The following is a 27,805-nucleotide window of genomic DNA, read 5'->3' as shown; positions in this document are numbered from 1 at the left end:
GCCGGCCAGAAGCGCGCCCGGGAGGGAGGGGTGGGCGGGGCGAGGTGTGCGTCATCCCGCCGCGCCGCCGGCCGGTAGCTGGGAGTGGCGGAGGCGGAGCGGCCCGGAAGCGGGGTGCTGGTGGGCACCCGAGCGCGGTGTTGGCGGGCACCCGAGCGCGGTGTTGGCGGGCGGGGAGAGGCGCAGCGTCCGCCGCACCCTGCTGGCCTGGCGGGCCGTGGGCCGCGGCCCCCGGGCCTCCGCGGTGTCTGCGCAGGCGCCGCCGCGGGAGCAGGTCGGCCCTCCAGCCCCTCGTCCGCGGCTGGCGAGGGGATGAGCACCCGACCCGGACACGAAGACGCACCGCCTGCCCTCGTTCTCCTCGGCGCCTCCCCGGCCCCCCGATTCTTCCGGGGCGCAGTTCTCGCACTTCCCAGGCCCCAGGCCGAAATCCGCGAGTCGGTAGTGGAAGAGTGAATGTAGCATTCCGCTCGCGGGCGGGGCAGCAGCCAGGTCTCCCCAGGCCGTGTCGTGCGTGTGTGCAGAGGTCTCGGTCCTCGGAGGAAGCTTTCTCCGCGCCTGCGCCGTTGTCGCGCTCAGCCTGCGGGTGCTCCCGGTAAATTGAAATAAGACGTTTTTAGGCCATTTTGGTTACAAAACTAAATCACAACAGACCCAATGGCTGTAGATCGGGTTATACGGGTTGCCTCATAGGGTTTTATTTATTTCCTGTCCTCGTGCAATTAAATACAATCATCTATCATCACTTTTAGCAATCGCTACTATTTTTTGAGTGCTGTGCGTGAGATACTTTTCCAGTGTTATCTGTAATTACTGCAACACTAGATTATATCCCGTACCATTTACAGTTAAAACGGAGGCTCAGAATACTTTTTCAAAGCAAGTGGTACAAGGAGTCTGAAGAAGAGTTCAGATTGAACGTTCTGAGCATAGGTCATTGGCACCGCCCCACACTGCCCTGGACAAGACACTGGAGTATCAAGGGGGAAAGGTGTGGGTGGGTGCGCGCGCACGCACACACGCGCGCGCGCGCGCAGGCGGCGGGGAGGGAGGAGAGGCGCGTTCATAACAGGAAGACGTAAGGTCCTGAGTCAAGGTATTGCAGTATCTAGTATTTCTTGATTTGAAGTAGGATTTTATTCCTAATTAACATGAGGTTAATTATTCAAGACAATATGTGCTTGAAAGTTAACTAAAAGTCAGCTTCTCGAATTGTGTGTCTCTTGGTAGGGGATAGGGTATTGTTCCCCAAAGCTGAAGGTTTTAACGACTTGAAGAAGCGCGTTCCCTTCGGCTCCAGGAAGGATGAGCCATCGATGACTCAGTTGACTCTCGTTTATTGTGTGCTGGGGGCTGTGCTGTGTGGTGGGGGTATGTTCTGTGTAAGACCCGACCTTGGTGCCCTAGGATCTTACAGTTTGGTTAAGGCTGCAGGGTAACTATATTGCACGGGCGAATACAGCCGAAGGAGGACATTTCCTAAAGCTTCTGTTGCCCTATCCAGGGCCTGCAGTAATGGAGTAGATGGGCTTTTGTGCAAAAATACGTTTGCCCGCCACCTGTCACTCCAGAACCAGAGCTCCTTGCTTAGAGTTCAGATGCTTTTTTTAAAAACGCAAGGAGTCCCTTTTGATATCAGAGTAACCCTTTAGGATTACATTTCTGTATCAGGCAAGACAAACCACACCAGGCTTTGAAGGAAGAGAATTAAGAGTTAACAGTGTAGAATTGTTACAGAAAGAGTAAGAAGAGATGTCTACAGGTACTCTGGACTTGGCGGCTGCAGGGCTCACTCACTCCCTTGTGGGACGCTGAGAGAACCAGGGCAGTGGTTGGGATTTTACAACTTAGAGACGTGGTGGAAGGTCCCACCCAGTTGAAACTTGGATCTCTGAGGAGGAGGTTGTGCCGCTCAGCTACAGGGCGGGCCTGACAGTTCTGGGAAGCAGACCTTTGAAGAGCAGGCACTGGACAGCTGGTGGTGTGTCTGGTGGGGGCAGGGTGAAGAAGCTGGGCCTACAGGTGCTGGGAAAACTGCAGACTGGATTCCGCTACTGTGCTGCTGCTGGGGAGAAGCTCCACGGGACAGGGATTGGAGGGGAAGGCCCCGGTTGCAGGCAGCAGGAGCGGGTCCCATCTTCCCCCCGCTCTCTTGCAGTGTCTGTGGTCCCTGACCGGCTGAGCAGCGTGCGCCCTGTAGGTCACAGCGTAACTGCTTATTTGGCACACGTTCCTTGGGTCTGTGGAAGATTGGGCTGAGAGTGGGAAGTGAGGCTTCTGGGCAATGGGAGGAGTGAACTGTGTAACGGGGATGCTGAGTAGGGTGCGGGAACTCAAGATGACCAGCCTCCAAACCAGGGAGCTGCTAGGGCCTAATCCCTCATGTTAGGACACACAGCCCTTGACTTGATACAGCAGATGAAGACCCCGTGATAATTTTAGTCTCAGAGTGTGATTCCTTTGCAGGTTTATAAGATGATGTTAGTGTAAGGTAGGGATAATTAGGAGGATTTGGGTATTATTTAATCCTTCATGTAAAAGCATGGTTTGCTGCTGCTTATACCACATGAGGATTCAGAGCTGTGCTTTTTACTTGCATTTTAGTTTATTATGCTTGATTTTCTGCTTTTCCATTCTGCATTAAAAAAATTGGTCATTTCAATAACTTTGGGACAGTATAGGAACGCTGAAAGGAACAATGCACTATCCACAAGATGTACCAAGCTTCTGTAAACTCCTGTCTTCACAAATATTAAAAATTTCACATCTTCAACATTTATTTCATAAAGGTTATGTAAACTATCTTTGATTAATATTTAATCACAGTATTTTAATCATACAGCTTTCACGATAGCCAGAAAGTGTGTTAACAGTAGCTATACCTAAGTGTATTCTGTACTTAAGGTAGAATGGGATTTTCTTGTAACTTGAATATATAATTGATATTACTCTGTTTTTACTTCTTTTAAATAGTGTCTTCTATGTCTTATATTTCAGATGCCAATAGAGGATCCAATTACCACTTGTCTTTCTCCCTCAGTCTATGATATGATCTGTAAACTCGGGTTTGAAGTCAGAGAAAGTTGTGATATCAGTGGCATTGTAACTCAGAGGGGTGAGGTGTGCTGGCCGAGCATCACAGCCTGTGTGACTTACACACAGTCAGGTGTGTACGTTCTCTGCACCCCAAGCAGCTGTCAGTGTTGTTCGATTTAAAGAGTCTTGGCTGTAACACTTTCCTTTCTGACCGTTGTTTCTTTTAGTTAGAGGTTGTTACAATACAGACCTAGCTCAGAAGAGGAAAGGGATCAGGCGGCATGGGAGGGAGTGAGGCCAGAGGAGCACAGGAGAGAGAGCAGGGCACGGAGCCGAGGAAGGCCTGTGTGAGAAGGAGGCCGCGGGGTCAGAGGCTCACTCGTGCCGACAGTCGACGAGAAGAAAGTGGGGTCCTAGGAATTCTGGGTAGGAAATGGCCCGTAGGGTGTTACACAGCTGTCTTAAATGTTCCAGGCTTTGTTGTACATGTTTTAGAGCAGGGATGTGGGTTGGGAAATTTAATAATAGTTATAGGAATTGCCAGCGAACATGCTCTGGCCCCAGAGTTTGTAACACAGGCACATGCACGGTGCGAGAGACCATGCCGGGTTGTAGTCTCGGTGCCGATTGTGAGCAGAATGGGAAACGACAGCCCAAACGGTGCTGATTGTGAGCAGAATGGGAAACACGGCCCAAACGGTGCCGATTGTGAGCGGAATGGGAAACACGGCCCAAACGGTGCCGATTGTGAGCGGAATGGGAAACACGGCCCAAACGGTGCCGACCGTGAGCGGAATGGGAAACGGCCCAGCACAGCATGACTACCACAGAGGCACACGGAGGCGTTCTGCGGTGCTATGCGCGGCGCTACGAGGGGTGAGGAGCCTGTCGCCCTGAGCCGCGGGGCTAAGTGAAGGAATAGGAGGGCCCTATCGTTGTGTTTGCTTGTGTACATATAAGTATTTCTTAATACCCCGAGGAATCAGTAACTGTAGCTGCTGTCGGAAAGAGAACTGGGTGGCAGAAGGAAGACCTTCGCCCTTTGATATTTTCTGGGTGTGAGCTGTGTGAATGTTGTTTCAAACTTACCAAAAAATTAAAACAAAAAAATTCATATGTTCTAAAATAACATCATTGGAAATCTCACAGTCTAATAATGTCAGGTAAAAAAATCAGGTTAAAATATTATCTATACAGTATGAACCCGATTTTGTATAAACTTACATACAAGTAGAGTGAAGAAAATATTTTCTCTTGATTAACCTTTTTGTATTTTCCAACCTAGTACACTTCTAACAGTGTATTTTTCTTTTATTATCAGATCACCGTGTAACTTATTTTCAGCAATATCTTAGTATCTTTATTGTAAGTTCAGCTATAAACTGGTTGTTGATTTCATGGAAACTTCATAATTAAAGTACTTTTTCTTTGATGCTTAGGCATTTTCATCACATGATGAGGAGCTGTAGTACTAACACTGGTTTTCTTATCCCTGAAGCCCAGAGTCTGGATTACCGGGGCACTGTGCGGCTGCTGGGCCCTGTGTGTGAGGCCGTCCACCGACATTTGTTATCTCTGACCAAGGGGGAGTTTGACATTCGATATGTGCCGTGGCTGCAGTGGACAGCTTTTCCAGAGGTTTGGCTTGTGAACAACCTTTAGAAATGCAAGACTTTGCGGAGTCTGCTTAGAGGCCCTCGTTACCTATTCATCTTAAAGGGGTCTCCTCCATCCACTAAGCCCTCCGCCTGTGAAAAGGCCTGAAGGATGCAAGGGAAACTCAGAATGTTATGCAGTCGCCGTGGCCTGAAACATCCTTGGAACAAAGGATGTTTTTGGTTGCATTATCCGTAGTGGGGTTGGAGAGTAGCTAGGTATGTGGGTGCTGGTCCTGGGACAGACGAGGATGGACTGCTCCAGAAAAAAGCAAAGACCTTATGGACAGACAGTAAGGTGTTCTTGAGACAGTGGGAAAAGGAAACCAGGTGGGCATGCTTGGCTTGTGGAGGGTGAATAGAAGGGAGGAGGGGTAGTGTGGGGCCAAGCCCAAACCTTGTTTTGGCTGGTTTGTTGGTTGGTGCAAACCAGCCATTGCACTTGGCACATTTAATGACCACAGTAGGGCAGTAACTATAAAAGGTCTAATTATAAAGTACTTCAGATTTCCTGATGTAGATAGAAGGGTCATTGCTTCTCCCCTTGTAACAACTCTTACGTGACGGGCTGGGCTGCCTCACGTTTATTGACTTTTAAGAACTAATCAGAATGGGAAATAAGATTTAGGTCAAAGTATTTGACTTTTCAGTTTACAGCTATGCCAGATTTATTGCTTTCAGTAAACACTTAAATGAAGAAAAAAAACGTTCAAAACTCCTTAGATACTAAACATTTTTTTGATTCTTTAGATATTGTTACAGTTGAGTCTTGGACAGTGCAGGGCTAAGGGTGCCCACCCTGTGCAGTTGTAAATCTGCATGTAACTTTAGACTCCCTCAGAACTGAACTGCTAATAGCTGACTCTTGACCACAAGCCTTACTGATAATGTAGTTGATTAACACATATTTTAGATGTTTTATGTATTACATACTGTATGCTTGCAATGAAGTCAGCTAGAAAACGTTATTAAGAAAATCATGAGGAAGAGAAAAATACACTTACAATACCGTGCTGTATTTGTGGAAAAAATCCACACGTAAGCCGACTTGTGGAGTCCAAACCTGTGTATCTGTATAACAAATATGTACCCATACCAAGAAAGTCATGAAGATATACCAACTGAAACCTTTAGAAGTTTGAATTTCATAAATCGTATTGCTTGAGAAATACTTGGGGAAATGTTTCTTACTGATCACAAATTCTAACATATGTTTTGTTCTACACAGTTATTTCCTGAAATATTTGATGCTTTGGGAAGCCTTCAATGTCCCGCCATTCCTCTTAGCTTAATGAAACTGACGGCATGTCTAGAACGGGCTTTGGGCGATGTAAGTGTGAGACCTCTTTCTTTGGTTCACTAAAATATTTGAATGAACATCAGACTTTTACAGCTGTCCTCAGATTTCTTGATTTTAATTCTTGTTTTCCTATGAAATGTAATCATCTGGCACAGATGTTTAATATTTTTCTTTTTCAATGATTATGAAATCAAAACATTGGTGTCTTCAGTGCTTTTCTCCCTCATTTGTACAAACAGTGGCTTTATGGGTGGGTTTTTTCTTCACATTGTTTGGCTCATTACAGTGCAACTGTAAGACAATCCTTGTTTGAATTGTAGGTATATTTACTGAATGGGAAGGAATGCCCCTTTCTTTTGAGAGATCTGCTTGCGTCTGAGGAGCTTGCTGAGGTCTTTGGGCGGTCTGTGGTAAGCTTGTTCACCTAAACCTGATGGAGTAGACACAACACAAAGCCGTTTATGGTAGCTCTACTTTTGTTCCGCAGAAATTGATGCTGCATTAGGAAAAAGTTGATGATAGCTGTAATTTGAGCATATTCTCCTTTCCCACCTCCCCTTTCAAAATTGCCACTTTCCAGCCACAAGACACACGTCTCTTATCCTGGGTCTTAGCGTGGTATAACACCCTCTGGTGGGACGGCCTCGGGGGGCCAGCCGGATGAACAATTTGAACTCTACTGCTTTCATTAATTATACATTAATAATTATCATAATAACGTATTCTAGAATAAAATTTTGACCATTTAGGGAGGGATACTAAAGTTTTATCCTAAAATATCCATTTTTTTTTTTTTAAAGATTTTATTTATTTATTTGAGAGAGAGAGAATGAGAGATAGAGAGCACGAGAGGGAAGAGGGTCAGAGGGAGAAGCAGACTCCCCGCCGAGCAGGGAGCCCGATGCGGGACTCGATCCCGGGACTCCAGGATCATGACCTGAGCCGAAGGCAGTTGCTTAACCAACTGAGCCACCCAGGCGCCCAATATCCATTTTTTTTTTAACATGTGGGAATTTGTCCCGTTGTGCAACTGTTCAGACTTACAGTGAAAAAAACTAGATGCCAATTTAAAACCATGCAGAGCTGTATACTTTGTGAAAATCTTCAACAGGCCACGTGACCAAGGCTGTTTAAGACGAATGAGTAACCTTTTGGCAACCGAGTGAGGCAGGATCAAGGTGCAGAAGAATGCCAGGTTAGCGTCCTGGGCAAAGCTGAGCCTGCCGAGCCAGGACAATGTTTAAAATACTGGTGTAAGATGTTACCAGCTAGACTTGCTATTTTTGGATAAGAAATCTGTTTTCAGTAAAGCTCTCCCACTTTACAGTGGTTCCTTGTCAGCTTAAAGAGCACTTTGTTCAGTGGAGAATATGGAGTGAAGACCAAGTACAAAATTCCTGTAGTTATACTGAATTCTGAAACAGATCCATGTGTTTTGACCTGTTGTTTGTTGTCTGTCTGGGTGCTCTTAGCCTCTTGCTGACCTGCAGCCACTCTCAGCCCCAGATCCTTCTACTAGTTCATTGGCTTCTGTATTTCTGATTGCCCAGGTGGTATGAACAATTAATTAAAGTTAATGGTAAACTAAATTAAAAATAAATACAGCTAAGAGAGTGTTATTGTGATTATTAGGATTAGGTGTTACTATTCAAGTATTAAAAATTGATGTGAGCCTGAAGAGTTTCTGGAGTTGCATGGAGAGACTGGTTGCCAAGGGTTCTGATGCCGAGTTGAAACCCTCTTTGTAACTTCTGCTCTGGCTTGTCCTGCCCTTTGAGAGAAATTCAGGATTTCTGCATCCATTTCCTCCTCTCAGCAGGAGTCCTTCAGGCATCTGAAGATGGCTTTCCTTCCTTCTCCATGTCTTCTGGAGGCACACTCTTCCTTCTCAGATGACTTGGTTTTGAGTTATTTTAGTCTCTGCATATCTTCCATTATCCTGAGTCTGTTCCAAAGTGTTGCCCTCCAAACCAAGAGCAAGCCCATGGACATGCATGAGTCTTGCCGTCTGATAAGCAGGATCCCCATAGTGGGCGTCTTTATAAGTGGAGGAGAGAAGCAGGTGAATGGTGAGCTTCCAGCCAACAGCTAAGTAGGGGAGGTCTGGGCTGGGGGCATCTGTGGGCCAGCCCCTCCTCACGGGGTCTGCCTCCTGTGGATTTCCCATTCCCCACTTCGTGTTCTGTTCTATCTAGGTAGTAGGCATGCTTGATGTGCCGGATGAAACCAGCACAGCCTGGGGCGGAGCTCCTCCCCCTCTGTAGCTCATGGCCCCGAGACCTGGCTTCCAGCTCTCCGTGCTTGCACCCCTCATCCGCACAGTGGGGTTAATAGTGGTGCCCCCCTCAGAGGTGCTTCTGAGGGTGGGTGAGTAATAAATACACACAAAATGTGTTTGACGTGTTAAATGCCCAGTAACGTTTGAATACTATCACGATTACTGGTACTACCGCGTGCCAGACAGTGTCGGGTCTGCTCTAAAGACGGAAGCAGACGTTCTCCCACCGCTTTATCAGTTTATTCCGTAGTTCGGTAAATATTTAACTGTTCAGTAATCTGTTCTTAACCTGATTAGATGGACGTGCTGAAAGTCTTCGTCGGGTCTCCATGTGGACTCAACCTGCGTAATACCCTGTGGCACGGCTTTGCCTCACCTCACGAGATCCCCCCAAAGTACGTTTCTCTCTTCTTTGATGTACTTAAGAGTTTGTTTTATCTTGAATTTTACATCGGGGAAAGATGAGAGTTTTGAGGCAGGAATTTGAAGATCAGATTGAAGCCAATGAACACCTGGTGTGTGACAGGGTTGGGACCCCCCTGACTTCCACCCCAGAGGCAGCTGTGAGGCCGAGCTTCGCAGAGGTGACAAGGGGCACTGCCTGCTGGGGGGTGGGAGACCCTGAGAACTGCACTCTCGAGCCTCCCAGGCCTCGTGTAGCTGAATTCCCACAGCCAGGGGGAGTTACCTGCAATTGAATGGTGTTGTACTTTCTTAATTTTAAACTTGTTCTTTTGAAAGTAAATCTCTTTATGTGTGTGACAGTGCATTTTTCTAACAGATCCTGTGGTGTTTTGCACTAGATACTGTTCAATGATGATACTGTTGACCGTGGGATTGGGTCAGCTGCTGAAGAGTTACTTGCAACAAACTAAACTTGTGTTGGCACACCGACCTTTCATAGCTCTTACAAACCTTGAGGATTTGGCCATTTTCCCTGGCAAGTATTACACTTTACAGTTTCCCCTGAATGTGTCTTCATAAAGGTAGGGATAAAGTCAGGAAGTGGCATGGGGACTTGAGCCCTTTAGATGGACTACTTACTCTCCAGAGGCAGGAGAAGATGAACTCTTGAAGCTGCTTAAACTTTGCTCCATAAAACCTCACCTCCTACAGGGGTGTAGGGGCTGTATCTCTGATGTAAATCATGGCAGGAGTAACCCAGATCACCTTAGTCCTGGCAGTCTTAGCCTTTTTGTGCCCCGGACCCTTCGGTAGTCCGCTGGCTGCCAATAATACATACTTTTTAAGACTATTTTTTAGAGCAGTTTTCAGTTTGGAACAAAATGGTTAGGGAGGTGCAGAGCTTCCCCTTAAGCTCCCGCACTGACACATGCAGCATCCCACCGCAGAGCACATTTGTTGCCAGGGATGAACCTGCACAGACACATCATCATCAGGCAGAGTCCATAGTTTACCTCAGGGTTGAGTCTTGTTCCTCTCTCTTCTGAAAATGTGTCTTATTTTTCTTGGCGTGGTCAGCTGGTCAGCCCTGACGTCCTCTCCTCACAGCTGTGGCCTGAGTCATAAAGAGGCCATCGTGCGCCTCCCCTTGCCCCAGGGGTGCCACGGTCACCTACGACTCGTGGGCCTCCTGCCCTGAGTCCACTTACGTCGTTCTTCAACTGATTAGCGTGATTGTGCTTAAAACTCTGTGTTATTTTGCAGACGTTACTTCTGAGGTACTTTCAGTGTTAGAAGAAGTGATGAAGAAATCCACTTTCATATTAAAGGTCATGTTGCCGTACTGGGAAGCTGCATTAATCGGGTTCAGGTCACACAGGTAAGTGAGGAGGCTGGTCCCTCTCCAGGACAGCTGAGCTTAAAATGCCTTCACAGTGCTGACTAAAATATTACACATCAGCCTTTTGGTGTAGTCAATACCGATAATCATTGTTTGGAATCAACTTTTCGGTGTCATTTGGGTTCTTACTGTGAGAGAACCGTGTGTCCTGTGTTAAAGAATCCTGCAACCAGGAGGAGGTAAGTTCGACTCTGTTTTCTGGGGAGCAAAGCAGATGCACGTGGACGTTGTGAGGCCCACGGCCTTTGCCTCCCTTCAGGTTCTGTTGTCTGCGTTCGTTCGTACCTTGAGAACCCACCCAAATCCTGGAATTTGAGTATTTCTTACAAGTAGTGGGAAGAATTGGGCAGATCTTTGATGACATTTTATTCTGGAGCTCCTCGTGTCAGAACAGTGGAAAATAGATTTAAACTCACGAGTCTAAGGAGACTGTGATTCTGCATTGTTTCTCGTGTTATCGAGTACTGTCACCCCTCCTTGCCTTGATCACACATTGGTAATATCTGGAACAAAGCACCGTCATTTGGGGTCGGTGCCAGTGTTTACTTTCAAAGCTTGAGATTTGCCTATTTTACTTCAATTTCACAGGTTTGCCGACTGTGCCATGTTGTTACTGACACAGCTAGAGACAGGACTCAGGAGAGTTTTTGCCGCTGTTAACCAATGTCCAAAAAGACTTCTGACCGCTGAGGTACACACACTTCTGTGGTTGATGGTGGTTGCCACTGTATTGACAGTTCTCTGCCTAATTAAAAGTTTTTAATGTCTCATTTTTGTTTACCATTAAATGAATTTTTTAGCTAAGAATTTTCTTTGGAAGGCTTGAGTGTTGTTTTTTGTGGCTTCCTATTATAATGATTTTATATGGTTTATAATCATTTGTGATTTTGTTTTTGATCGTCCTGTATTTCCAAGTATTTCAGACTTGTCAGGAAAGTAGAAATGGCATGTAGCATTGTAGCCGCAGGACGCAGCTCTGGGCCAGAACTGCCAGGGAGCTTGGGGAAGCTTCTGGGTGGCCCTGTGCCCAGTCACCTGGCAGCGGCAAGGGTGTGTGTGTGTCGGGGCTGCACCTGTTTCTCTCACTCGGTCAGCTTCCTCTTTCCGCCCCTTTCCAGAGGCATTCCTCACAATTCTGTTCCCAACCCTGTGCTCCCTGGATCTGCCACGGGAGATCTTACTCCCTCCCACGTCTTAACCTCCCTGCTTCCAGGGGAACAAAGATTGGAAAATACTTCGAACCAATGAAAGCGAAAGCCTGACACAGGCTGAGCTGCTGATGTGGCCGGAGAGGTGTCGGGACAGCAGTTTGTCCTGTGAACGGCAGGTGCTGTCCCAGGCAGTCGTCTCCTCGAACTCAGCTCGCCCTCCTCCCGGGTTAGGCTTACCCCGTTTGCTGAACGTTTTCAGGTCTCAAACTACTTTATTGCTACAAAGCTCACTTTTCCTCCCACAAATTTGTTCTCTGGTGTTCCTTATTATCGCCGTCTGCTCAGGCGCTGGGTACCAGCCTCCAGCACCACCTTGTGCTGCATCCCCTTCATCCACTCAGTGTCCAGCCCCACCCGCCCGTTCTCAACGCTGAGGCCTCACCCGGCTCCTCTCCCCGTGATAAATATTCTTTCATGGACTCATCTGCTTAGAACTTTAGTGGCACCCCAGTACCTGCAGCGAGCTTCGAGCTTGCGCAGGGCATCCCGGGGACCCCATGTGGACCCGCCTTCCTCCGGTCTGTCTCCTCTCCTGTCGGATTCCTCCAGCATAACCAAGGCCCCTCGCCAGTTCCAGAACATGTCTGTTCACAGGCTTTGCCCACTGTCTCTGCCAGACCACTTCAGGCCACGTGAGTGACCTCCCAGAGCCTCGACCCCTCCGATGCAGCAGCTTCTCTTCCCTGCGTCCTGCCTCTGTTTTATCTCCGGGCAGTTCTGCTGTGCCTTCTGTGCCTGTTTGTACAGGTTTCTGGTGCAGGCTCCTTAGGAGTGCAGTGCTCACGTTTGTGTCCCCTGATGCCCACGCCTGGTTCCTTTCCCATCAGCTCTGCCCTGGGCAGTGCCAGGAAGTGTCGTGCAGCGTCTGTCTCCAGCAGAAAGAGCGAGAACCCCGGTTGTCACAGCTCTCACTCGAGTATGCTTGGGATTACTTCACAGGGGTGTAAATAGATTCAGTCATTTACATGTTATTTGGCCACACAAGTAAATAGCATGACTGCTTTTTATCAAACAATGTCTTAAATTGTAGGCCAGGCTCTTGTTCAGAATAAACATGGCGTCAACTTATTTGTAAAGCAGTGCACATGTGAAAATGCTTTATAAAGCTGTAAAGTGCTGTGCACAGGTGGTTACTGTTTCCTGAATACTTACAGCATAAGGCTCTGAGGTCAGTGGAAGATCAAAAGATGAGTAAGACGGTGTGACTTTAAGAAGCTTATGTACGAGGTGTGAGAAAGAAGACATTTATACCCATTCCTTAAACAGGGTAGAAGTTAATGCCTGCAGTTTATGGAGATCAGTGAAAAGTTCAGTACTTAGTAGGCAGTTGGATACTTCGACTAGAGCTCAGGAAAAGTTTTAGGGTCAGTAGCATACATTTGGGAGCTATAAAGATACAGACTTTATAGGTCTCTACGTCGTAATAAATGCTGAAGGAAATTTTTTAATGTTAAATTGAAAATATGTTAAATGAGACACTTTTTTTGAGAGCTGGCTTCCACAGAATGCTGATTTCATCACAGTGTGTGTAAAATCTTACTGAATTCCCCAGCAGCCTTTCAGGATGGGCACTACTCATGTCCCGTTTTGCAGAGAAGCCTAGGTGGGGAGGTGCGCAGGGTCTCGCTTCCAGGGAGCACGGAAGCCAGGAGTAGATGTTGAGAGAGCCAGCTGCAGAGCCTGTGTCTGTAGACAGGACCAACCACACCAGGAAGTGTGCAGAACACAGGCTGATTGTGGGAGGACACATCCAGTTATGCTCATTTGCGTGTGTGTGTGTGTGTGAGTTGTGCTGTGTGATGAGAAGAACCTGAGCTGAAGCACGTGGTGAGCAGATTTTGAACAGGGCCCCACTGCCAGGCTCACCGTAGGTTCCCCTCTTCGATGATGTGCCCCGATGCCAATGGCATTCTTCCCAAGGTGCTGCTATGTTTAGATTTATTTTCAAAAGAAGGTTTCATATTTGTGGCCATGTGCTAGAATTGATTTTTCTCCTTTGAGTACTTACATTTTGTTTTAATTATTTCTTTTCTTTCCTTTTCTGAAGTCCACGGCTCTTTATACCACCTTCGATGAAGTAAGTAAACTTTTAGGGAGTATCTGGAAACAAATAAAACATTGTTTTTTACTACACAGAAAATGTTGATAATCATACCTGCAAAAAACCTCACCTTATTATAAAGTGTAGTTTTCAGGCTAATTTTGAGATCCAGTATGATTAACCTAGTTTCTGAAGTTATGGAAAGAGCAACATTGGAAAATGCTAAGAGATACTAATATTATATGCTATGATTATTTAGATGTTACATTTTAGATTTAAGATTAACACTTCTTTTGCACATGAAATATACATGAACTGCGATTGTAAGTGCAACGATGCATTTAATCTGTGAATTGGGTGTGTGAATCTAAAGCTGAAAATCTAGACTAGTAAAAATTGCCATTAAAAATATCTTTTATCACTTTAGAGTATAGAGGCTTTTATGTGTGTGTAATCCTGGATAATAATTCTCATATAGCCTGAAGTGTGATTTCACAGAGTTAGCTGACAGGAGGAAACAGGGAGAGTCTCTGTGGAGAGATTTGGGTGTTTAGATTACTTTGCCTTTAAGAGAACTCTTAGATTCCTTAGTGAATGGGTGGGGGGTGGGATTAAGTAATGTGCCTGTTTACCTGTAGACTTTATTCCACGAGGTAAATAATTTGCTATAATTTAATACATAATATGTTTGATGCTGTGAGGATTAAATTAGATAATGTAGTCCTGTCTGTATGGGATTAGGGTCTATTGCGTTGGACTGGGTGGTTGGGTTCCAAACTGGTGTGTTAAGAAGTGGTGTATAAGGTAACTGTGATTTATACTTCTATCCACATACACACACACACACACACACGAACACACACGTAAGTACGTGTAAATACACACACACTCTAACACACATACATGCGTGTACTTCTAGATGTACGTAAACACACAGATGATACAGAAGCGTATGCACAGATGTACACAAATCTGCAGAAATACACGTATACACATGTAATACACATGAGTGTATGTACGCACAAATACACAAATATACATCCACACACATCCATACACATCCACACATAAACACACGCACACGTGTGTATGCATTACCACACATATCCATATATGCATATAAGTACACATAAACACCCATGCACACACAGTTAAGATACATACATATTCATATGTATTCCTAAAGTCATCATACTGGTTAAGAAAACGGGTGGCTGCTCTGTCTTTAAGACTGTCCTTATTTCCTTTGCTTGGGCTTCTGTAGCATGTTGTAACCAAAGATGCTCCATCCTTTGACTCTGAAGGTTCTGTATGTACATGTGTGTGCACTAATTAATTAATGTATTTATTTTTGGTGTTTTAGATATTGGCAAAACACTTGGATGATGGTAAAATCAATCAGCTTCCTCTTTTCCTTGGAGAGCCTGCAATGGTAAAATACTAGGCCTTTTCTGATCTCATATTCCCCTATTTATGGATGTGGTTAGCACTTCTCCAAAATGAAGTTAATCTTGGCTTGTGATCTGCTCACAAAGAGCGCTTCTGAACCACCCCCGCACTGTCTCAATGTCACGCTCGCGGCCAACTGCAGCTTGGGCTTTAAGGCCCTTTTTCTGAGGCCTGCTGCTGGAGCTGCCCTGCCCCCAGGTGGCCTGTGAGTGTGTAGCGGGGACTGTGGTGCTGGAGGGGGCAGATAGTGATGTCCAGCCGGGTCCGTTTCCTGCTTAACACTGTTGTTTTTTTAATGAAGCTATTACAGTGGCTACTTCGGACTCTCAGTAGAGTTTTTATATTTCTTCCTTTTCACTGAGCATTATTAGCAGCCTAGGTTCTAATGTGTGACATTAGTGGGATTCTGCGCGGTCTCTGGGTGTCGTTTCTGGCAGCAGGAAGTGAGGGTGAGTGGGCTAGTTTACCTGACATTTGTCTCCCTCCTGAATCTCCGGGACTGCTCTGTCCACCAGCCACTCGCCCGGCTCAGCACTTCTGACTCTTTCTGCTCCAGCCTGCACTGGGGAAGAAGCAGCTGTCCTCATCAGGGGGGCTTTCCAGAGGAGGGCACAGATCTGAGAGAGGCCTCAGGACAGGGAGGGGCAAGGGCTGTGTTGAGGTAGGAGGAAAGTTAGCTTCCAGACGTGGACACCTCTGCCTGTTCCTTCAGTGGGATGTGAGTAAGACCTGGTGAGTTTTACTAAAGCACTGGTGCTGTCCACTTCCTTGTCAGTCCTCCCCAAGCAGCGGGGGGCAGTTAGAGAGACCAGGGCTTCCCAGGGAGGGTCCTGCCCCCAAGCGGCGGGCTGCAGTTAGGGACCGAGTTCCCAGGGAGGAACCCAGCATGGTACCTCAGCTGTATTACCTTGATTAACTGTCTCTGAAGCTCAGTTTCCTCATCTCTGTAAGCCGACACTGCTGTTCCCTAGATAGGTCAGGCATGGCCCATTCTTTCTTCCCTCAGTTGAGAAAACTAACAAGATATTTTCTCTGTTTATATTCTGAAAGGAGTTTCTTTGGGATTTCCTAAACCATCAGGAGGGCCCCCGTATAAGAGACCATTTAAGCCATGGGGAAATCAACTTACCTGAATTTCCGAAAGAGGCAGCAAACCAATTGCTTGCATTTTCCGTTGTACTTTTACTCAGATTCACTGATGAGGATCTGTCAGCAGCCCTTAAGGTAATGTATAAGGAAGAGAACCATTAGATGCACTGTTACTCAGCTGTGACAGAATACAACTTATTTTCAGATGTAATTAACCCTTAATCACCTTTTCTTTAAATTTATGTGAGTTATAGTATGCCTCCATCAGAACACGTAATTGTGGCTTGATTTGATTATGTGCATATATTTACTGCAACAGGTAAACTGATATTGTGTGATCAAACCAAAGAACCAGTATAAAACAAATTAAATATATCAGAAAATTTTACAAGTGACAAATTGGTCAGATGGAATATTTGCATCAATCAGTAAACTAATTCTTTTATTATTTTATAACAAATAATTTGGGTTAGTTATTGATATTCTAATCTGTTTTTCAAATTATGCATGTCACAGTTACTGTAAAGATTGTTGAGAGGTTCAGACAAAACGGAAAACGTGATAGGAAAAGTGACAGCACTCAGGAAGGCCTTCTTGTGGGGTGAGCACTGTTCGCGGGTGGGCATCTGGCCCACGAGCACACGGGAAAGCTAGAGGAAGAAACCTGTTAGTGATTAGCAGTCCTTCTACCTGATTTCTACCAGCTGTCTGACATTTTTTATCAGTATATCCTCATGTATATAAGCTATCCCTCAAGGATGGGTGAGTTCTGACGTGTGGAACGCTCCTGATTACAGTGTCTCAAGTAAACATCCTCGTTCACTTGGGCACATGTGTAAGTGAATTTGTTCAAGTACAGTTCTGAAGCAAATGTACCAGTAAGACCATGTTTTTATCTCCATGTTTTGTGTTACTTTGCTTTTATTTGTTGGAAATGTGATTCTTTTGTGAACGATTAATGTCTTTTGCTCCATTTTATGCGTTTTTATGGTTTATTAGCCGCATTTACCACTCCAATGTTTGTGTTGCTCCTTATTTGTCTTGAAGTTTTGAGGTCTTTTTATTTTGGCTTATGCATTTGGAATTATTCTTTTTTTTAAAAGCTTTTTTAAGATTTTATTGTTTATTTGACAGAGAGAGACACACAGAGAGAGGGAACACAGGCAGGGGGAGTGGGAGAGGGAGAAGCAGGTTCCCCGCAGAGCAGGGAACCTGATGCGGGGCTCGATCCCAGGACCCTGGGATCATGACCTGAGCCGAAGGCAGACGCTTAATGACTGAGCCACCCAGGCGCTCCTGGAATTATTCTTAAAAGACTCTGCATTCCAAAATTATGAACATATACATGCATTTCCCTGGTACCTTTATAGGGTTTTTTCCTATTTACATGTTTTGATCCGGCTGGAATTTTTCATCTGGGAGTGAGAGAATCTAGGTTTACTTGTTTTTGTTTTTTTGTGTTTTTTTTTTCTTTCTTAGACAAAAGGCTTGCAAGTTGGCCTAAGAGCATCTGAAAGACAAACATTTTGGGGCACCTGGGTGGCTCAGATGGTTAAGCGTCTGCCTTCGGCTCAGGTCATCATCCCAGGGTCCTGGGATCGAGCCTCGCGTCAGGCTCCCTGCTCAGCGGGAAGCCTGCTTCTCTCTCTCCCTCTACTACTCCTCCCTGCTTGTACTCTCTCACTCTCTCTGTCGAATAAATAAATAAAATCTTAAAAAAAAAAAAAAATGAAAGACAAACATCTCTGTAGTGTGTGCGGTGGACTTGGTCTCCTTGTGTACCCGTACTCACCTTCGTGACAGAGTTCCGTGTCTGTAAGGTTACTTTCCCATCTCTCTTTCAGAATTTCCCCACCTCCTCCCTATTAGGATTGTAGGCAAACTTGTTAAAATAAACACAAAGCCCAAGACTAACCAAGCAATAAACAGGAATGGGCTATTGATGGATTCATTTAGGAGCAATTGATGGTTTTTACAATAGTGAACAATATTCCCAAACGTGGTGTCTCTGTGTCCTCAGGCTTCCCTCGCAGAGCCTCCCCCTAAGTGGCAGTGCCATCCAGAGGCCAGAATCTCCTGTCTTTACTTGTCCACGTACTCCTGTGCCGTGTGCTGGGCCAAGCTGCCCCAGCCTTCACCTGCCCTCTCTGTGGTGGCCCCCCGTTCTCTTGTTAGTGCAGCAGCCAGAGGGGTCCTCCGTAGGCCCTCCCTCCCCCCTCCCCCGGTCTCGGACGAGAAGCTGTGTGCTCTGCCGGGCCCGGGGCCTCTTGTGGCTTCATCGCCAGTCTTCACACGTGTGAGTTGCAGCTGCCCCACGAGGAGGTGGGCCCGCCTGCCTTGTGCACAGAACCTCTCGCTGTGCGGTAGGACTTGGGTCTTTGAGCAAACGAAAGGTTTGCGTTTGGATATTTAGTGACTCTCTTTGTGCTCTTGAGAATTCTGGGGAGTTACTGCTTCTGTGTGGGAAAGCGACTGATTGATCATTGGTATATTAAGTTAGTCAGCTGTCAACTCACTGACTTTTCTGTTTCTGATAGTTTTTAGTCAGCCAGTGTGGATTTTCCAGCCACACAGTTATATCAGCTGTAAATAATGTTATTTTTACTCTTTTTTTCAACATTTACATGTTTAGCAATGTGACTCTTTTGGTCGTACTGATTTTTAATGTTTAAATTCCCATTCTGTTTTTTTTGGAGACATTCTTATTTTCCAGTTTGGAGCCTTTCTTCTTATGTATTTCTAGTGCCACTGATTTTGGACAAAGAGCAGATGTGGCCTTTGTTATTTATCATTGTTAATTGGCTTCATTTAAAACACCTCTGTTGGTTATGATTTGACCACTGTCTCAGACCTGTTTTGGTGAAGTCTTGCTCTGTTATAGCTGAAGGAACATGGTGAGACGGGGGCTCTCGTGTGACTCAAATTCAGCAGGAGAAAACCAGGGGCCTGACCACATGTCGCGGTAACCCTTGTCTGTTTTTTCTGAACCAGGAAAAAGCAGCGATAAAATCACTGGTTGGTCTTGCAGAGGGTTACCACGCCCACTTCCACCCAGTTTCTCAGCTTAAAAAACAGGTGAGCCGCACATGGGCTGTCGGGAGGGGTGTGCACGGCACCTGTGGCAGAGATGCCCACTGGTCCAGGCGGCCTGGCAAGCTGGACCTCAGGGTTGCGACTGGAGGCTGTGCTCAGGAGGTGGCCTTGGCCACACAGCTCTGTCCCTCCGAGCCTCACATCCCCTGTCCAGCAGAACAGTAATGATGGTGTTTGTTGTTTCCGGTGATTTTAGTACTTGAGGTGTGGCTGCTGGGTCAGCAGGTTGTTGCCTTAACTCGGGCAGGGTTCCTTTTACCAGGTGAGACCAGAGCTTGTTCCCGTGTAAATTAGATCATGGAAACCACAGACTTTGAAGCATTTCTGCCAGGAGGTTCCAGTATGGAAATGAGCTTGGGTGCTTTATTCTCCATGTAGCTGGATATGAATGTGCAAGGGGCAAGAATGGGGTGGTCTCTAAGAGTAGAATAGTCATGATCGTTGCTAATGCAGACATTCATTAGTGAGTTGGCCTCTAAATGGAAGCTGTGGGGTCCACACATAAGGGTTTAGGGAGAGATTTACAGCGGCAGCTGGAAGAAACTGCCTGAGAGGACAGAGTGTCACTGATGATGCCTTAAGAGAAGTAGTGTCAGCTAGAAGGGGCTGTCGGCAGTGGGCGTGCAGAGAGTTCTAGAGGTGTTTTACTCTCCTGGTGCTACGTGAGGGAAGAATTCAACCCGAATACTTGTGCCCCGTGGGTTCTAGTTCAGCAGCGAGTCATCGGGCTGCAAGGGAGGACGCCAGGGGTCTGCAGCACCCTGACCTGCAGAGTCAGAAGGGAGGAAGGGAAGGGACAGAGAAGGGACGTCCCAGAAGGAAGGGAAGCTTCAGGAAGGCAGGATTTGCCTGTAGACCTCCGCCCCAAATCTGCAGCCTCACGGGCCCCCCTGCTCCTTGGCCGCTGCTGTCACGGCCCTGGTGGAGGCCCCTGTGTGCCCCCCAGTGGGTGTTTCCGGCCCTCCCCCTCCCCTGCAGCTTCTTACTCTTGCTGCCCGTGATGTATTCACTTTTCGTTTAGCGGGGTCTTGCATCCCATTCTTTTTAAGGTCATTGCTCTGTTTACAACTGCATACATTACCCACATTCAGTGGTGTCAGTGTTTAATTTGCTTACACTTTCGTGAGTCAGGAATTTGGCATGGGTTCCCCTGGTTCGGTGTTCCATCCGAGAAGATGAGAAGTTGGTGCGGGGCCTTCCAGTGAACCAGGGAGAGGTGCTGCCCTTTCTGACCTGGCTTCCAGAATCACACACATCCTCGCTTACATTGTGTTGTCGGGGGGAAGGCCACTCACCAAAGCATGTCCTGATTTGGGAGGGGGCGAGGACCTCAGCTCTCAACAGCAGGGGCGTCAAGAGTTTGCTGATACGTTTTACAACCGCTCCGCATATTAACTACCTTCTAATCTCCTGTTAATTTTACTGGCCTTCGCTTATCTGATGCTATTGAATAACTGAGACCCACCACCTAGTTTTAAAATGTTGTAAGATCTGTAACAATTTTGCCAATATATATCTCCTAGAAAGTGATTGCTACATTCCTAATAGTTACAGAAATATTTTCCAGACGGTTACTGTAAAATCTTTAAAAGCAGTAGGACATTTTCCTCTCAGGTGCTGAGCTGTGAGAAGAGCATCAGGGTTTGGCCCCTCCTGCCTTTGCCTGAAGAGGCCGAGGAGGCAGCCAGGTGAGTTCTGTCCTGGGGTCACGCAGACCTCACCATCCCCAGTGGATGCCAACCTCCATGTGAGGTCTCAGCAGCGTCATGGGAAGACGAAGTGCAGGGGGGCTTGCTAGGCCTCGGTGAGCAGGGCAGGCCACTCGGTGGAGGCGCAGGGGGCGCGGTCTCCCCACTGAGGGCCCAGCCCGGTGGTGGGCCATTTGGGGAGACCAGGATCACAGGAACAGAGGCAGCCTTTGTGGGGAGGGGGATGGGGTCCACTCGAAGTATTTAGCGGGTGATTAGACATAGGATCTAAAGGTCAGGAGAGAAGTAGGGTTGGAGAGAGATTTTGGAGTCAGGATATAGCAGATCCATCTTGTAGGAATAATACTTAGACGGTTTGTTGCTTATCTTTTGTCAACAATGTATGTTGCTTTTAGCCTATCATTTATTTTTACCATTGCCTCTGACAGTGGCTTTTTCATTTTATATTTGGGAAAACTACGTTGCAGATTAAGTGAACCATTAAACATTTGCACGGCACTGCTTGGGCTGTATCTGCATATCTTCTGTTTTTCAGATTAGAAGGTACTTCTGAAACACAGGCCTGCGAGGCTTTAATCACAGAAATCCTGAGAGCGCTGCCCCGCCACTTGCCCGAGAGCCGTGGTGTTGTCAGCGACTGGGACAGTCTTTCCGCCGAGAGGTGAGTCTCCGAGAAGTGTCGGGAATTGCTGGAGCACTGACCAGCCGTGTCGGGGCCCCACAGTCAGCTGTTTTCTGTGTCGTAACGTTTGTGAGCTTGAGGCAGCATTCGACCCCACTGTGGTTGTGCCGCCAGAGACCGGGGAGCCCACCCTCCATGGCTTGTGAGGCGTTGCTGTGCCTGACGGAGCTCTCCTGCACATTCTGCCCCCCACAATTAAGTGTGCGTGCGTGTGTGTGAGGCCTGCAGAACTGAGCACACTGTGTAACGGCCACTGCTCCCCAGAAGCTGACCATCGGGGGGCCCGGGCAGTGAACATACCCCATGAGAACTCGCACTCTAATCCCCAGGTGGCCCCAGGTGATCCAGGAACTCTGCGGCACCCCTGTCCCAACTCTCTTCTGTCCCAGAACCGTTCTGGAAGTGCTCACTGTGCTCCGAAACATCAGCACACACTGCGCCCGCGTGTCCAGCCAGGTCGCTGCCTCTGTGGAGCTGAGATACCAGCAGTGGGTGGAAAGGAGGCTGCGCTCCCGGCAGAGGCAGACCTACCTGCACATGCTCACTAGGTGTGTGGCTCGTGGGCCTGGTCCGGAGAGGCCCCGCTGGGCAGGGGTTCTGTTGGGATGCAGCTCTGATTCCTACTTTCAGGGGAATACTCACTTGCAGAGGACACATAGTGTGTTAAACACTGTTGTGATTTTGGTGTGAGAGAATATGGGTGCCACTGACCCAAATGAATATCTGGATTTAAAATATTAACAGCAAGTTAACTTGGGTATGCCAGCATTCTGGTTCCTTACCTGTTGTGTATTTTAGGATGTTCTACATCCTTAAGAAATTACAATTTTGGACAAATTCCTGGAACTCTGGGTTGAGTGGTATTTGTATCTATAAAGCTTTTAACGGGTTTTCCTTGGCTGCTTCTGAAAGGTACACTCTAACCAGCAGTTTATAAGATTATCCCTGTTACGTTACATCCTTCCCCAAACGGTATATTTCAGAAAAATTCTCTACCGGTTTCATGAGCAAGGTAGTATCTTACTTTGATCGGAATATCTTTGTGTCCTGGAGACATTGAACACATTTCCAGGTTTGAGCCATTTGTGTTTCTCCTTGTGAGAGTCATTTACCAAATACCAGACTATAGGACAGACGCTGCAGACAGAGACCCAGAGCAACTGCTGGACGCAGAGCCGGTGCCGTCTTGCTCCTGAGCCGTGGTGGCTGGGAGGCCGGCGGCGGCTGGCCGGCACTCTGGGGGCAGGGGCTGGGGCAGGTGGGCTGTGGCGGGGCGGGGGCCCACAGGGAAACCGCCACAGAGAAGCCTTGAGAAGGCTGAATTCAAGTTCCCTTGAAAAGGAGTTTTCACCCATGAAAGTTCAAAATTCTTAAGTTTGTCAAATTTTAACTTCATCTATTTTAGTATTAAGCTTCTGTCTCCTGTGCTTTACCTGATTTTATTGCTGATTGCCCTGGAATTGGTCAACATTCATGTGGTTCATGGAAAAAATACTTATGAATATCAACAGTATCTGAAGTAAGTGTGTTGTATGTATAAGAAATGAAACTGTTTTAGTAAATTTAAGTGATTTTACTTCTATTGGTTATTTTATTTTATTATTTTTTTAAGCCCACAGTCTTGGTTGGCTCTTTACTGTTTTTCTCTGTGGATTTTGGTGCAAGTTTGTGAATCTTTAAAACTAACACCCATGTAGGCTCATTTCAGAAAATTAAGTGTGATGAGCTTGCAAACGCTTTCAGAATTCCTCTCTGTGTCATAACACCACCAGCATGCGGAGAGTGATATTGCAGGTAGCACGTACCTCATGTTTAAAGTAAATGTGAAAGTAGGACTGGTATTTTCTTAAGGAAACGTGGAACCCAGGTGGGAACCAGGGAGGCCGCCACGCAGAATGTTAACGGATCGGTGGCTCCAGGTGACCCCCCCCGCCCCCCCATTCTGCACTGGGGGTTCGTCTGTGGTAGGCCATCTGAGCGTGCATGATGGGAGTAGCGCCCCGGCCCCCGGCCCCCAGCACTGCGTGCCAGGAGCTCCACATGGTGACAGTCCAGAGTGATGCAGACGTTGCCAGATACAGTCATCCCCAGCTGAGGACCACTCTCTAGATGAAGGATCTGTGGACTTTCATTATATTATTCCTTTAACTTCTAAGTTTGAAAATACTCAGAATTAGAAGTTGGGGAATGTTGCCAGCCTACTTGGCAAACTGGGGAGAACTCGGAAAATGGAAGCAGGACCTGACCCCACCTGTTGGAGAAGAGCCCGGGAACCATTTGATAAACACCTCAGCAGTGCTCTGTCCGAGTGGAAAGTGTCTCCCGGGAGGCAGTGCACCTGCATTGCGAGGGCAGGTGTGGGATGCCCGGGGCCAGAGAGGCACCCCTGTGGGGCTGCAGGGCCTGCACGCTCCCCATTGTGTGCATTGCATGCTCACATGGCATTTAATCCAGGCAGTCTCTAACGCCTTTTCTGGAATGCAGTTCCATCACGTGCAACCATCCTACCTGATGTGAGAGTGAGTTTAACAAGGTGCTCGGGCGTGTACCTCGTCTAGGGTCCAGCCACCTCTCCAGGGACACGTACGATTCAGCATCTCTTCCTCTAGCTTCTGTTCTCACTTCCATTTTGCATGTGGTTCTTTTATTTGAATTTACAGACAAAAATCAAGTGCAGTACCTTTTTTTTTTTTTTGAAGATTTTATTTATTTATTTATTTGACAGAGAGAGACAGCGAGAGAGGGAACACAAGCAGGGGGAGTGGGAAAGGGAGAAGCAGGCTTCCCGCTGAGCCGGGAGCCCAATGAGGGGCTCGATTCCAGGACCCTGAGATCGTGACCTGAGCCGAAGGCAGCCGCTCAACCGACTGAGCCACCCAGGCGCCCCTTAAGTGCAGTACTTTAAATTCCAAAATGAAAAGAGTGCATTTAAATCATTGTTGCATTTTATAATAGAATAAAGAAATTAATTTCTTTTCGTTAAAACAGGTTCTTAAAGTCGATCTTGCAGTACACGGAGAACCTGGTGACTTACACCAGCCAACAGAAGAACAAGTGGAATGAAACGATCAATCTTACACATACAGCTCTGTTGAAAATTTGGACTTTCAGTGAGAAGAAACAGATGTTAATACATTTAGCCAAGAAATCCACAAGTAAAGGAGGCTTATGAAAACCCTTAGAAGTCAAGATGCTTTTGGCTACATCTGAAAACTCAGCCTGAATAGGCTTTACTAGCATGGAAATTGAAAAGTCAAAGGTAGAGTGGATTGCAGGCTCTGATTGATCAGGGATCAAGTTCCGTTTCTCTGCAGTTTTCTGAATTGCTGTTTCCGCGTTTGTGTGAACCTCAGGCTGGGTACCTTCCTGGGACCAAATGGCCGCAGCATTTTGTCCACCATGACACAGTGTCCAGGGGGAGCTTTATACCCACACGTCACCCAGAAAACTCTTGAAAATGGTCACTGTGGCCAGGTCATCCGGCCCCGTCTTTACTGGCCAGACTGGGCAGGCTCCACTCCTGAGCTACCACTGGGGCACGGAGAAAGAACGTGGGCCAGTCCAGCCTCATCCCTGGAGCGGAGAGCAAGGTTGGATGATCCAGATCCTATGGGACAGAGTTGGGGAGGAAGGTATGGTGGGCAGACGGTGCCAGGCAGCAGGTTTGCCCGTCTGTGGCCAGGAGAGTAGGAGCCCTGGCACATGTCTGGGTAGGAGGGTCTTGCGTAGGAGCGGGGAGAGCCGGAGGACTGAGGGTCAAGAGTGCAGTCGCTCCAGTCCTGCTCGGAGAGCTGCAGTCTGATTTTCGAGGGCTCTCTCTGGGCCACTGCAGTTGTCTGGAGCATCCATCATCCGGCAGCTTCACACCCGCTGTGAGGCCGTCCCCAGCTTCAGGTCTGCATGTGCGCTAGGCCTCGCACAGTGACTCGTGGCCTCTCCACCGTCCCTACCTCCCAGGCAGGTTCTAGCCCATGTTCTAATACAAGGAACGGTGCCCACTCTGTGTGTTTCAGGCTTCTCTGCTGTCGGAGAGCAGTGCCGAGGAGAGACCTCAGAGGGAAGGGGTGGTGCTGTGGGAAGACAGACATTCCAGCACATTCCATCCATCCCTTTGCCAACTCAGCACCCACCACCCCTTTTAAACTAAACTCTGGGTAAGGACAGAGAGCACCGAGCTTCTGCCCCTGCGATGTGGCCGCCTCTGGTGCAGGTGTAGACCCCGGAGCCCCCGCGTCCGGGCTTCTGCCCCTGTGACATGTTCTTTTCCAGCGGTCACACCCTCCCTTGGACATACTCTAATTTAAAAGATAATTTATGGTATTAGCCACTCTAAACCCTCCTGATGTTAGAGCTCAATGAAAAAGGGGAAATAAAAGAAAATATATTTACCAAGCACATGAAGAGGTAGGTGGAACTCCTGTGCTTTTGCACCTGGTGAGCTGGCAGATGTTGGTATTAAAAATTCCCTTTTCTATAACTCATTCCATGTTACTCTGCCCTCAGTCACTCACTTCTGTTGGTGGTACCTCACCTGGTGGGTTGACCCAGACTTTATTCCTGAGAGGTCTCCCTCCAAGACGTCTTCCTGGTTTGGGCAACTCGTTTTCCATTGGTTCTGATTGCTGGAAATGGGAATTCTAGGAGGTTCCCCAGAAGATCTCTTAAATTCCAGACACACACCTGCCTGCCCCTGTCTGGCAGTAGGCCTGTCCCCAAGGGAGTGGGGAGCAGTGGCCTAAGCTGTGACAGTCAACCGGCTTTGCCTTTTGGTTCGTTGGCATGAGGTGTCCAGTCCAGCCGGGTGGCCTCTCAGCCTGCAGAGGCCAATGGGACACTTGTGTCCCTCTGTGGAGATCTCCCTTAGGAACAGATATTCACACCAGCAGAGCCCCAAATCCTGAGATCTCGTGAACCGTCCCTGCGTCACATGCTCTCTCCCGCTGTGTGTTCTGGTGTGGGAAAGACCACGTCGTCAGGTCCTGAGGGCAGTTCAGGGCACGAGGCACCGCCCCAAGCTGGCATCCCAGTCGGAGCACCCCGCCATGTTGCCCAGCTGGCTCTTGGGAGTGCGAAGCCTGTGCCACGGTGGGGATAGTCCAGGACCTCGCTGCCGGACAACTGCGGGAGATGGACCTCTTAGAAGCAGTGCTGTCAGAACCACGGCAGCGAGTAAGGCTTTCTGGGAGCCACTGACAGGCACGGAAAGGTCACGACGTCCACAGACGGGTCGTCATGTCCCAGAACTCCAGGGGTGAGCGCCCACACGGGAGATGGCATCTGCGTGTTGCTCCTTCCGGGAGTTCTAGCCGCTTCCCCTTCCTCGGCCCTCAGCTGAGGTCCCACCTGCCACTGATTTCCAGTGCTGTCCCTTCCGAGACCCTGACCGTCACTGCCCGCTTTCTTGGCGGCGCTCTCCAGGTAACATGGACAATGACATGTGGTGCTAGATCTGCGGCCCCCTGCCACACTGCTTTCAGGATCACCCTTGGGGCTCTCGTGCCACTGGTTTTCACCGTTAGCTGGTACCAGCGTTATTCTTGAGAAATCAAGTAGAACTGTTTTACAGGCGGGGCGCCTGGGGGGCTCAGGCGGTGACGTGTCCGACTCTCGGTTTCGGCTCAGGTCGTGATCTCAGGGCTGTGAGATGGAGCCCTGTGTTGGGCCCTGTGCTCAGTGTGGAGTCTGCTTGAGATTCTGTCCCTCTCTCTAAAATAAAATCTTAATAAAAAAAAAAACTTGGGCGTCTGGTGGCTCAGTTGGTTAAGCGACTGCCTTCGGCTCAGGTCATGATCCTGGAGTCCTGGGATCGAGTCCCGCATCGGGCTCCTTGCTCAGCGGGGAGGCTGCTTCTCCCTCTGACCCTACCCCCTCTCATGTGCTCTCTCTCTCTCTCTCACTCTCTCAAATAAATAAAATCTTTAAAAAAAACAAACACCTTTTTTACCGGCAGCCGCTCAGAGGAAACTCTGGGCAACCACGGGCACACGATGAGGGCGTTGTTGCTGTAGGTGCTGGGAGACTGAGCCATCTGCTTGCGGTGCCTTCAGGACACGCTTGAGCCCAGTCTTGTATGTTAACGATGACATGCTCCAGCGACTGCCCAGCCCGAGGCCGCGAAGGGCCAGACGGTGCACTGAGCAGCTCGAGTCCTGTGGGAACCAGGTATCCCTGGTGAAGCGCAGCGTCCGAGTCTGTCCTGGCGTCTGGAAGGCAGCCCAGAGCTTGAAAGGAGGGCAGTTATACCTGCAGGATGGTCCTCATGCTTCTGCCCCCGATGCCGGGGGTGAGAGCGCCGGTGTCTGCGGGTCCCCGGCCCTTCCACACCGCCACGGAGGTGCGCACAGGCTGCTTCTGGTGGGTCCTGCGGCGGGTGTACAAGGAGGCGCGCCAGAGCGGTCGTTGGCGCCGTCCATTCCAGTCAGGAACCACCCTGCGTGGGGCAGCGTCTGCAGTTGGGT

The 27,805-nt window shown here is 48.0% G+C and overlaps 1 protein-coding gene across 5 annotated transcripts; it reads left to right on the top strand.

Moving 5' to 3' along the window:
• The first annotated feature begins 80 nt into the window (after positions 1 to 80).
• ERMARD (ER membrane associated RNA degradation) lies at positions 81 to 27,076 on the top strand. Of its 5 annotated transcripts, XR_003609301.2 has the most exons (19): positions 81 to 595; positions 2,998 to 3,166; positions 4,535 to 4,674; positions 5,920 to 6,021; positions 6,312 to 6,401; positions 8,567 to 8,664; positions 9,073 to 9,209; positions 9,938 to 10,052; positions 10,662 to 10,764; positions 13,332 to 13,361; positions 14,689 to 14,757; positions 15,825 to 15,998; positions 18,855 to 18,938; positions 20,571 to 20,644; positions 21,201 to 21,326; positions 21,677 to 21,895; positions 22,753 to 22,866; positions 24,336 to 24,937; positions 25,361 to 27,076. XR_003609301.2 is itself a non-coding variant. In XM_028103261.2 (18 exons), the coding sequence occupies exons 2-18, from the start codon at positions 2,998 to 3,000 to the stop codon at positions 24,517 to 24,519; spliced, it is 1,968 nt and encodes a 655-aa protein (XP_027959062.1). In that variant the 5' UTR covers positions 81 to 595; the 3' UTR covers positions 24,520 to 27,076. The 5 variants fall into 5 exon arrangements, 4 of the variants coding, with proteins under 4 accessions (XP_027959062.1, XP_027959060.1, XP_027959064.1 ...); XM_028103261.2 differs by having other exon boundaries at positions 21,737 to 21,895; positions 24,336 to 27,076; XM_028103259.2 differs by having other exon boundaries at positions 24,336 to 27,076.
• The last annotated feature ends 729 nt before the right edge of the window (positions 27,077 to 27,805 follow it).

The sequence above is a fragment of the Eumetopias jubatus genome, unplaced genomic scaffold, assembly GCF_037043125.1.
Source record: "Eumetopias jubatus isolate StellerSeaLion01/CBP00866 unplaced genomic scaffold, mEumJub1_p1.0 scaffold_6, whole genome shotgun sequence".
Lineage (NCBI taxonomy): Eukaryota > Metazoa > Chordata > Mammalia > Carnivora > Otariidae > Eumetopias > Eumetopias jubatus.
The sequence above is the reverse complement of the archived record's forward strand: the minus strand, read 5'-3'. Positions and strand labels throughout refer to the sequence as shown.